General features: G+C 35.7%; 1 protein-coding gene across 1 annotated transcript; it reads left to right on the top strand.

Moving 5' to 3' along the window:
- Positions 1 to 5,568: 5,568 nt before the first annotated feature.
- Positions 5,569 to 8,885, top strand: PRL (prolactin). The gene is made up of 5 exons (XM_088475958.1): positions 5,569 to 5,626; positions 6,124 to 6,305; positions 7,082 to 7,189; positions 7,973 to 8,152; positions 8,262 to 8,885. The coding sequence occupies exons 1-5, from the start codon at positions 5,599 to 5,601 to the stop codon at positions 8,451 to 8,453; spliced, it is 690 nt and encodes a 229-aa protein (XP_088332084.1). The 5' UTR covers positions 5,569 to 5,598; the 3' UTR covers positions 8,454 to 8,885.
- Positions 8,886 to 12,760: the final 3,875 nt, after the last annotated feature.

Genomic DNA, 12,760 nt, shown 5'->3' with positions numbered 1-12,760 from the left:
GTCAGGTCACCCACTATTATGCTACTGGGTCCGATGGTTCTCGATGTTACCAATGTTTACGCTATCTTGTTTGCTGATCAGGCTGGGAGTAAAGGGTGATGGGCGGCATAGTATGGGGCAGGGGGTCTGCATCTTGTATTGCGGTCTCCATGCATATGCATTCATTAGCATATTCTCCCAGCAGCCGGGTGCGTGAGTCTGCATCTGTGCTTTCCTTGCTGAATCAGGCCCTTTGTCCATATGTTGCACAACTATGTAAATCCCTAAACTTGCTCCTAACCATAATCTCCAGAATCAAGCTATTCCCTTCCAAAGCCCTCACCAATATATCTCCGTCATACTGTTCATCTCTAAACCTTCTGACCTCATCCCATTATCATCACAAAATACAGTAATGTTTATTGTGCTTCCTTAGATCTGCCTATTAGCTATGCCTGCATCCCCTCCTCTCCTACTTCTCAGACTAACCTCCAGGACATTTTCCATGTTGCTTTCCTCATCAGGAATTCCCTAATTTGCCTATCTAAACTCTCCCATAACCTTTAAGCTTTCAAGCATTCTCTAAAGATCTCTTTCCTCTGGCCTATCCTATCCTGACCCCCTCTCCCCGTTACTACTCCTGCTGCACACATACAAGTACTAGTTCATATTTTCTCAGACTCACACTCTTCCTCTCAAAAGCAGGACCCACTCTAGTCTGTCTCATGGCTGAACCTTCTCTGTCAACCTATGTCCTTGTTCTCTTTCTATGTATAATTTGTTTTCTGTATTATTTACCATCTGTATGACACTGCAGAGTTTTCTGGTGCCTTATACAGTGCTCGAAGTGTGCTGGTATACAATGGTATGGTATACATGCACTTTGAGCACTGAGCTGCCTCTGGAAGATCTGTAGAAGCATCTGGAGAAGGCACTGCCGCTGCCTTCTCCATATGCCAGGCGTCTGCTGAGTTTTTGTAACCAGCGGGCGCCCAGTGGCTCCCTCACTGCAGCCAGAGCCTGGAGCTCACAGTGAATGTTGGGAGAGACATCATGATGTCTCTTCCACAGTGTCAAGCAATAGGAGTAGTTGGACTCTGACGGGCGCAGGATCAGGGCTTCAAGTAAGTATAGTTTGTGCATGTGTTTGTATGTCACTATGTGTAAGAGGCACTACTAGCATGGGCACTGTATAGGGGGCACTATTATAAGGGGCACTACTACTGTGGAAAATGTATAGGGGCTCTACTATAAGGGGCACTACTACTATTGTGGGCAATGTATAGGGGGCACTACTACAAGGGGCACTACTACTGTGGGCAATGTCTAGGGGGTACTACTTCAAGGGGCACTTCTACTATGAGCAATGTATAGGGGCACTACTACAAGGGGCACTATTACTGTGGGCATTGTATAGGGGGCACATCTACAAAGGGTACTGTAGGCAATGTATAGAGAGCACTACTACAAGGGGCACTGCTACTCTAGGAATTGTATATTTGGCACTACTACTGTGGGCATTGAATAAAGGTCACTACTATTGTGAGGCATAATGTGTACAAGGAGTACTATGGTGTGGTACACTACACTGGTGAAAAAGGAGCATACCTTAAGGGCACATCACCTTTTGAGTGACCATGCCCCCATTTTATGGTGTATGCACCTTTGGCATGCGCATAAGTACAACCTTACATTTTTCATACCCCCACTTCAAAATTTCCACTTTGAACACTAACCTTATATATAAAAAAATGGTTAGAATGATGACATGACCAAAACAATACTTATATGTAAATCCCTCCAAAAAAGTCATCAACAAATAAGAACTAAATGAGTCTAGATTTAAATATAAAATGTTTGCCACATTGAAATGCATTGAGTGCTACCACTTTTTAGGTAGATCCTGGATAGGATCAGATATTACTGGAATATTATTTTAAATGCAGTTTCTGGTTTATCAAGTATGTTACTGTATGTGGGTGACATAATAGTACAGCATACTACTTTATATATATATTTATATATATATAAAATATTTATATACAGTATATATATATATATATATATATATATATAGTTGTTTATAACTATCCTTAACACTAAGCTAATACAGTCCAACTGGCCACAGGAAGGGAATGTAGTCAGTAGGTCAACATTTACAATATTGACATTCAGAAAGTCGACACCACATTATCAACAATTATGATTTCAACATTGTTAAAATGTCAACATGTTATATGTCAACATTTTTGGAATGTCAACATTACAGTTAGGCTGTGGGCATAAGGGTTAGGGTTAGGCCTAGGGGGTAGATTAGGGATAGACTGTGAGGGGGCAATTAGGGTTAGACACTAGAGGGAGGGTTAGGGATTAGGGGAGAAATACTCACCAGAACACATGATTAATGGAATCCAGAATCGATGATGGAAGCCACTGCAGCCATAAGGAGCAGGTAAATTACTGCTGGGCTACCAGGGATGAAATGTCGACATCCTAACATGTTGACATTTCATCAGTGTCTACATGATGCATGTTGACATAAACAACATTGAAATTATGACCATGTTAACTTTCACAATATCATAAATGTTAATGTTTTCTCTTTCAACATATCATTCGACATGGACAGTATATGTGTCTTAAGTTTTAGACATTTGTTCTTATGTTTCCTAAAACTCCAGGAATATTGTTTTTGGTTAAAAAAAAACATCTTTACAAATAGCTCTGGCTCATCAGATCTTGTTTGAGAGTTCCCTGGAGTTAATGGAGAGAGAAGGACTTTTCAATCAGATTGCAGGCAAATTAGCTTGCAGCTATAAAGTGCAAATCAATTGAGTGTCAGTCTCTTGAGTCTCTCTTTCACTGCTTCAGAAAAGAGGCTAAGGGTCTATATAGAAAGACAATTACTTTTGTTTGTAAGTGTGACAAACTTACTGTACCTTCAGCCATTGTATTTATGAGTTGGATATTAGGTCCCACTACAGTAAGTGAGGGATGCTTACAGTATGTTAGCTAGATCAAATAGTCCAGGATTTATTTGGCTATTTTATCTATTTTCTTCTTAATAATACTAGCTGTGGCTAGTTGTACCAGACCTTATGACATGTATTTTTTTGACTGGCTGCTGTTCAAGAGAATTCAACTGTCAAGCTGAGGAGAAGTCATCTGTAGCCTTATCATGACAAGCTGAATGACAGTAAGAAAGGTTGGAGCATGGAGCCTGCTGGAGAAGTATCAGAAGTTCCCTCTGTGCTGGTTCTCGCATTATGTGGACAGAACGGGATGCCATCTTCAGGCAGCATTAGCTATGGGAGCCAGCTCCATAATACAAAGCTTTTTAAAGCTTGGTACAGTAAATTGGCCCAGACAACATTGAGAATAATGGAGACTTTGGGAATCAAGGGCACTTGTCTGAATGCAGAGGTTTCTCTGATGTCTGCCATGTTCAGCTTATAAGGATACCAAATGAAAGTGGGAGTAATCCTTATATAGTGGAGTTAGCAGTAATATGCAGCAGACTGTATACACAAGCAAGTAAAACACCAATACTTGAATAGAAATAATGCACACAAAAATAGCAGTGAATTCTATGCAGCGCTCATTACTGTTAGATGTTTATAAATACCAATTAAATGGAATTATTTAAATTAGATATTTACCCAAAAAGCTGTTGGGACCAAATGAAGTTTGTGAAAAAACAATAACATTTCTTAAAAAGAAAAAAGTGTCAGACATAAGTAGTAATACACATGAAAACATCCAATAACATAATAATGAATGATTTCACTGGTTCGTACCATAATTGGCTGGTGGTGTGTGCAAACAAGGTGATAACAGCCAACTTCCGGTTGGAGGCAAGTTCAGCAACAGACCACATGCACTTTGCCTTTTATAATGGTAAGTCATGGGTCCAATCCATGTAGCATGGCATTTGCACAATGCATTTTGGATCAAAGGTCCTTCTTCAAGTACTTGAATTATAATAAACCAGGGAACTCCTTCATTCTTATGTTATTGGATGTTTAAATGTGTGTTCAGCTTATAGTAAAATGTAACCTTGCTACAAATGGTCGTAATCTTTTGGAAGAGCCTTATCCTCATGATGTTGTCTTGATAACAAGGCCCCTTAGAGACAGAACCTTAGTTTAAACACATATATCTCATACCTCATTTCTCCAAATACAAGCCCACACTATGTCCTTACTATACTTTGGCCTTGTCTGCAAGCTTACTCCTCGAGACTGCACACCCATTCCAGCCCTGGTCCTGGCCTGCACCGCAGCCAAGTTCAAACTACTGAAAAAGGATATGTACTTTAAGAACAGACACTCATGCCTACTAAGCAAAAATGCCTTATAAGGTACAGTTTGAAGTTCCTAAAAAACACCTTCAGTTATGATTTCCAGTTTTATATTCCACTAACTATCTTCTTACTGGCAAGTGTTTCTCATTGCCACTCATCATCTTCCATCCGATCCAATAATAGGGACAGTTTCCTATACTCTGCTGTTAAAGCCATATACAGTACTTAAACCCTATAGTGCATTACAATAAGCTAAAATTAGCAGAATTGTTAAGAAACAATCTTCCATGCTGATGACTCATAACAAATTCTGCATTTGCCATAACAGAACCAAACTGAGGGCTAAATGTTAACAAATGTTAACTAATTTAATTTGCAAAAAATGACGTTTCGTTGTAAAGCAATATGTTTTGATATGATTTCCTGTTTTCCAATACTATAATAGATGAGTGGAATTCTTAACAAATTGAAGTGATATTTGAAAAGCTGACAAAAGCTATTATATATTACATTTAGAATAATGATATTTTATACATGTATTTTGGGAATTCCTTGTGACAAAGATAGATTTATAGATGCTGTTTTTGGATTAGGCAACACAAATCATCATAAAGCAGTAATTGTTAATATAATGTTATCATTATTACATTTTGTTAATTGTTTTACTTTTTAAGTATTATTTTAATCCACCAGAGAACTATGTATAGAAATAGTGCACACAGGTTATTATATTCAGCAGATAAGTATCACTTGGCATCCTAGTCAGGACATAGGAAATGCCATGATAACTTCTGAAAGATTTATAGGGAGCCCTGGTTTCTTTTGTTTTATGTTTACTTTTTTTGGAGATCCTGGATGACCTCTATGCAGTTTTCAGTGAGACTTTAGCTCTAAACTTTGAGAAGAGTGCCAGTGGTATATATACTTGCCCTTTAATTTCTGGAATAACAACATTAGCACAATATAGCTGGCACCCAGAAACAATTTCTCTTGTATAGTGCTCACCAAAGTACTTTTCAGTGGATAGTTTCCAAGCACTACTGTTGCACCTCAATCTACATCTGACATTGCCTAACAGTTTTAGTGATTTACCAGAATTTTATCAAACATTCATGATTGCTAGTTAAATAAATGCATCACATTATTTTTCAAAAAACATTTGTGAATATGGATGAAAGGATAAGGACATTTGATGTTTGTGATTATAAGGGTGGAAGTTGCATAAATTCATCTAAGGTGTCTAATGATATAAAAACGACAATGCCGAACAAGAACACAAAAGACTGTCTACTCCTGTGTGCAAGACTTTCTCAGTCATGATTGATCTGATGAGTATCCTAAAAGGTATTTTTTGTTTCATACAATTCAGTTTTATATATTTATATATGCTTGAAAATAAGGTTCACTCTAATGTATAATTTAATATTCAGCAGTCTTCATTTATTTGTTGAAAATAGGAATATCTTGATCATAGGCTAAAATTCTATTTGATCTTTATTCAACACATAAGTTTTGTTTTAAATATCAAAACCAAGCTTGAGCATATTTTCTTCATTTAGTTTTAAGACATGTGTATTGGATACAATTTGACAATAATGGAAGCTGTCATAGTGCTTTCTACATAAAACATGCGTATGTAAATTTCTGGGACATTATGTAGGATATTATTCAATAAATATATATTTTAAGATGGATGAAAATGAATCATGTGGCAATAATCAGTATGTCAAGATCACCGTAAAAAAAAACTTAGCAACTTCAAAGTTTTGATTTTTTAGTCTCATCATTTGTTCATTACATTATACAATGATATACAGTATTTTGTTATTTGTTTTTTAAAGGTATACTGCTATTTATATTAGTGGGATCCAGTATACTACTAACAGAAAAAGGGGTAGCACCCCAGCCAATATGTCCAAATGGGGGCACAAATTGCCAAATATCCACTGGAGATCTCTTTGATCGTGCAGTAAAACTTTCACATTACATCCATTCTCTTTCATCTGAAATGTTCAATGAATTTGTAAGTATATTACTGTAGTTACAGTAGATATATATTTAACATGTTTTATATTTAAATCAATACATTTGAATTATTGGTAAAAATTTGTTAATATAAGTCAATATTCTGCTAAAGTAGTATAAAAAGCTGTGTGAATGATTGGCTTATAATATTTTGTTAGACCAATACAAATATTAGTTTCACTGTGCTGGTAGTAGAAGTATATAATTCAGTAATATTTGTGTTTTGCAATTCAATCAAGGAATGATCTTTATTAAAAATTGACAGTATTTAACAACATATTCTTAAAATCCACACAGAGATGAAAACATTTCATATACTGTACGTATACATGTAAATTCATAACTCAAATGACCAACTGCAATGAATATGCTTAATTGGTGATACACGCTATAACACTGCACATGTGTAATTCCATAGATGCTCAAAACTGACTCAATAGTTCCACCTAGCTGATTGGAAGTAAAGTGTCTAGTACTGAAAGTGCAGTGTGCATAAGAAAGATCAAATAGTGGTGTGGTAGATCAGAATACAGAAAGTTAACACCATTCATCGGGAACTTTTTCAAGTCCCTATAATTAAGCTGAGTGAATGGTTAACTTATAATATATTGTAAGACAGCTTTTATTTTGATAGCACAATACCATTTAGTGATTATTTAAAAAGACAGGGATCTGCTTTGATCTGGAATGTCTAGTGCTGGAATGCTACATTAAAATAGTTAGTGTGCTATCTGCTACCAATTAAATAACAAAATGTGTATTCTTCTTTGAAAGGATGAACGGTTTACACCAGGTCGGAGGTTTCTTGCAAAATCTGTTATGAGTTGCCATACATCTTCACTAAATACCCCTGAAGACAAGGAGCAAGCCCAGCAAATACAAGTAAGGCTTGTCCAAATGGTTTAAAATCAATCCTAATTAAGTGAGAAAATAAAGATTTTGTTAGGGATATTTGTAGCAATTTGTATAAAGTACAGTTTTGCTTTATTTTGCCAACAACTTAATTAGAAAAAAATAAATTACAAACCAAATTTTTAACAATGTCAGTATCATAATCAATAATATACTTTGTAACACTCCAGTGTATGTAATGTTAAAAATCTGTAATTTTCTGCCATATTACATGTGGAAGTACTCCCAATACTTATGAGGCTCTATTGACCAGAATGAACTTTTTGCCCCGCATTTAAAAGTGAATGCATAGCTGAAGAAATTCAAGGTATATTGTACTGAGCAAATTTCCTTTTTATCCTTTTCCTCTTTTGAAAATAAAGTAATGTTATTGAAAATAAAGTAATTTACTGACAAGAGTCATGTGTGTAGATGTCATGGACATATATAGAACTCAGGTCCATTGCTGTAGACAGGAAGAGACTAGATTTAAGAAACCTTAGGAAAAGCCATTTCATGTGTCTCATTATTTTGTAAAATATTTCCAAAAAAATTAATCAATTATCCTATTCTACAACATGCTCCCATACTACCAAGTTCAGATCTCTGATCAAGTAAAATGGTTGATAGTACAATTTAATTCCATTTTATTTAAATTCCACATTTTAAACATGATTGTCTATATTGATGATGATGATGATATCAATATTTGTAAAGAAGGAAAAATGTGTAATTAGAGAAAGTTACATTTTATTTTCTGTGTATACAATAAAGCATGAAGATTTGCTGACCTTAGTGCTGAAAGTTCTAAGATCCTGGAATGATCCTTTGGTTCACATGGTTTCTGAAGTACAAGATATTCGTGAAGCACCAGATACCATCCTCTGGAAAGCTGTAGAAATTGAAGAACAAACTAAGCGTCTCCTGGAAGGAATGGAAAGAATTGTTGGAAGGGTAAACTTAGTGTAATTTAATGTGTACAAATGATAATATATGCAAACTAAGTAAAGTTACCTTGATGTTTGCATTGTATACAAAATATATTGCATTATTTTATTTCTAGATTCATCCAGGTGATTTAGAAAATGAAGTCTACTCTCCATGGCCAGGTCCAATAGCTGGAATACCAGGAGATGAGAATTCCCGGCTCTTGTCCTTTTACAACCTACTTCATTGTCTCCGTAGGGATTCACATAAAATTGATAACTATTTGAAGCTTTTAAAATGTCGCCTTATTCATGAGGGAAATTGTTAGTCTTTGACTATAATTTATTGCAAAAATACTAGAAAATGAAAATTGTATTTCTCCTGGCATAATAAATAAAGGTATTTTATTTCTAGCAACCAATATAAGAAGTAAACTTTAAAGTAGTTTGTATTTTATTATTTCACTTAGTTTTAAATATATCTTTTTTTACATGTAGCAAATCCCTAATAAAATTTTTTAATGCATATGAGTCTCTGCCAAATTTTATTTGTCTTTAAATGAAAGACAAATAGTTGGAACATTGTCACAATGCTGGCCGTTAAACACATTTGGATTGGACCTTTAATTTGAAATGTTTACATGTGATTAAATAACCTTCACAAGTACTATTTGCCAGTTTGCCAATTACTCTCAAACAAAAGATTGATTGGCAGCATATACTATTTAAAATTAACTTAATCAACCATATGTCTTGTCTCTAGTCAAGAATATTAACTCAAAATTGTTTGTATGGAAGTTCTAAAAAATATATCTCACTGACATTTTAAAATAAAGATGTATTTAAATCATATAATATTCACATCAGCATATTCAGTTACTTTTCTCTATAATAAGATACAATTGATACAATTGGTATGTAATATGATATAAGGTAGTGGGTTTATACTGAAAAACATCACTTATTTTGGAATAATCATGTAGCTATAGATATGGTGTAAGGCCAGTTATATTACATTAGCACCTGAAGGACTACACCTATTTACTTTTCTTCCAAATGCGTCAAGCAAATTAATGGTCAAAGCTTTAAATATGTAAAGAATACTCCATTAACTGATTGGGAATTAGGTGCATGTTTTGCTTGAGTGGGGACATCTACGGCCCGCTCTTGCATGCTGTTAGCACATGAACTGTAGATTAACTATATTTTTGCAGTGCATTTTACAGTTACTGAACTTCTAACTGGATGGCATGGATAATGTAGCCTCCTTGCCCACTATTGCTTTTACATAGTCAGCCCTTCTACTTAAAAAAATGTATGCAGTAATTCAGCACACACAGGATGTCTGTCTCAGTTTTCTTGTTCATCTTACTCATTATATATATATATATATATATATATATATATATAAAAGTCAGAAATCCACTGCACTCGCCACTCCCAGATTTGGGGTGCAAACCTGCACTCATCATTCCCAGGCCTGGGGTGCAAGTGGCTTGTGACCACATTGCTTAAATAAATAAAAACAGAAAACTCTGCACTCACCATTGTTAAATCACTCACAATAATACATTAATAACAGGGTTTTGGTTCATGGATTGATCAATGCATTTAAGCCTGCAGCCCACATCACAGGACCCCATTTCTCTGTAGGTCCTACACTATCTGTCATACTTGTGGAAACCTGATAGCTGCTATCACAGAGTTTAAACTGAAAAAATGTTAACTGGTTTAAAGCTTACATGCCAACTAACTTATGGCTTTTAAAGGCAAGACAGTCACCAAACATAGCTTCTATCAAACTACCAAAGAGGCAGCTGACAGAGGTTAATATAAATAAGCTTGCACAGGGGTGCATGAGAAAGCTGTGATCACAAAAAGGTTAATTAAAAATTAACCAAATATACAAAGTCAGAAATCCACTGCACTCACCACTCCCAGATTTGGAGCGCAAACCTGCACTCACCATTCCGAGGCCTAGGGTGCAAGTGGCTTAGGAACACATTGCTTAAATAAATAAAAACAAAAAACTCTGCACTCACCATTGTTAAATCACTCAAAATAATACATAAATATTGGGGTTTTGGTTCATGGATTGATCAATGCATTTCTCAGAACCCCGAAACGTTGAATAAACACAGTTGTTTACAACTTTTTGGAGAGTCCCGGTAGTGCCTGTATTGATTCTTATATATATATATATATATATATATATATATATATATATATATATATATATATATATATTAGCTGCAATACCAGCACCCTTTTCTCCACAGCACTGTCATGACCAAGTGAATATTTTCTCCTAGGCATTGTGAAATCTCCACCAAAGCTAAGATAATTTTTCCTTGCTGAGAGCAGTACAGAGGACCCCTCCCCATGGAGCCCCGCCACATCCCCCTTATGACTGATTGTGGTGATCCTTAGCCTAAAACCTGCATGGGAAAATTACCTACATAATGGTGAAAAACATAACCCAATTAGTTTAGTAGTTTTGGTCTTTATAACAATCAGACAAACAACCTCACATTCATTTATAAGATGTATAGATAGATGTAGTACACCAGGCCCTGTCACATTATATATATATATATATATATATATATATATAAAATACCGGGCTCTGTCACACTATATATATATATATATATATATACCAAAAGGGGCCCTGCACTTGCATTCATAGAAGGATACTCGTCGGGGTGCTTCCTAGGACACACGGTCCCTATACAGTCCAAGAAATATATCCAATAAGGAAGGATGCACTCTCATTTTAAAAACGATGAAACAATTTATTCTTGTTACAAAACATCATGTTAGCCACAGAGAATCTGCAATGCGGTCGATGTTTCGGTTCCCAGATGAACCTTTCGCAAGACCTTTTCAAATAGTAGACATCAAATATGAAATTACAAAAATCTGTGAAAATGATAAGAAACACAATAACTTGTCTAGTAGGCTCCAAAATACATAAGATCACATATACACCCATGCTAAGGAAAAAACACCTGTTACCTGACAAAAAATCACCAAGTGTCAGTGCAGGTTATCTTATCAGCCCCTGTGTGCAAGGATATAGATAGATAAATACCTCTGTATAGTTTGTATTTGCATAATTGCCCCAATTTACATAGGGCTCCAAATATATCCACAATCCTGTGGATAAACAATAGGTTCAATATTATTATTTACTGAAATGTCAACAAGTGACTGGTATATAGTACAATATGTGGATGATAGTATCTACCTAGAGGCTCATCAAATCAACATATAAAGCCCACTGGTGGTATACTGCTAGTATGCAGTCATCAGTATCTGCAAAATGACAGGAAGAAATAATCAGAACACCTGTATCAACACTGGCACGCTGTAACAGCAGTGCTAACATGTACAGGCTTACCTTACTAGTAGACAGTTAGCGTTTAAGCATAAAATAGATAGCCAGGTTGGATGTGGGGTGGGCGTGTGTACCACTGGCGTCTGCAGCATATCAGCTGTTAGGCGCTGCTTGGCTATTAAACCCGCTAGCCGGAAGTGTATGTCACATGGTGATCACTTCCGCGTGTCAGCCTGACACGCAGACAGACGGTAGCCGCAAGTGGGCAAAATAAGGAATGCAGTTTCTGCGGGGATGGCTGACAGCGTAATATACTCATATTATAGATACCAGAGAGGGGTAGTGCGCCCTCTATCTTATACAGTGTATATGTTATAAGTATTTATCCAGGAGTCTGCTATGACTAGCAAACACTACTATAAACATAGGATAAATAATAATTCAACAATGTTTATATAATATAACCAGTGGAGACAACATCAATATGCAATATAATAAGTACAGTATAACAATCATGCATATATTACTTATATATACATAAATAATAGAGTGAGGAGAAATTCTACGCAAAAAAGCATAGATATAGAGAGAGTGTCGCTTAATTGAATATATATAAAGTCTCTAGGTCCGGCACTCCAGATAATCAACCAAATCCTGCAGTGGTGCCCTCACATAGGGATAAATAGAAGCATGAAGGTGCAGCACTCCCCTCTCAATAAATCAAGTAGAGACCAAAGGATCAATAGAATGTTTCAATAATTTTAGTACTATCTTCAACCATATACAGATACAAACAAATGGCTCACCTTAAATACACCCCTCTGCCCAATGTGCTAAACACAAGCCAGTCAGATCACATGACAAGACTGACACCACCTCCTGATGATGTCAGCAACTAAGCTCGTCATCACTACAGGACCAGATCACCATAGAAACACATAAACACAAACAGAGACAGGACATATAATGCAATAGCACTGTGCCTGGTTGCCTACCAACCACAGTTACAACAATAATGTACATGAAATGATTGTCAAATGAGCGGAATGGATATACAGCATTACAGATACCAACAATGTTACATATGTGGATATCAAAATGCATTCACAATGATCACAATAATAGTCATTATATATAAAAATCATTATATATAAAAATGTCTATCACATGCCCATACTATACCCAGTTGCATAGTAGCCTCAGTAATACACGGATATAATTAGGGTATATTACAGGCATGCAATGTTATACAAAAAGACCTATGCATGTCAACACACATTACAGCAATGACTAACA

Source organism: Taudactylus pleione, unplaced genomic scaffold (genome assembly GCF_031769625.1).
Source record: "Taudactylus pleione unplaced genomic scaffold, aTauple2 ptg000179l, whole genome shotgun sequence".
Taxonomy (NCBI): Eukaryota; Metazoa; Chordata; class Amphibia; order Anura; family Myobatrachidae; genus Taudactylus; species Taudactylus pleione.
The sequence above is the reverse complement of the archived record's forward strand: the minus strand, read 5'-3'. Positions and strand labels throughout refer to the sequence as shown.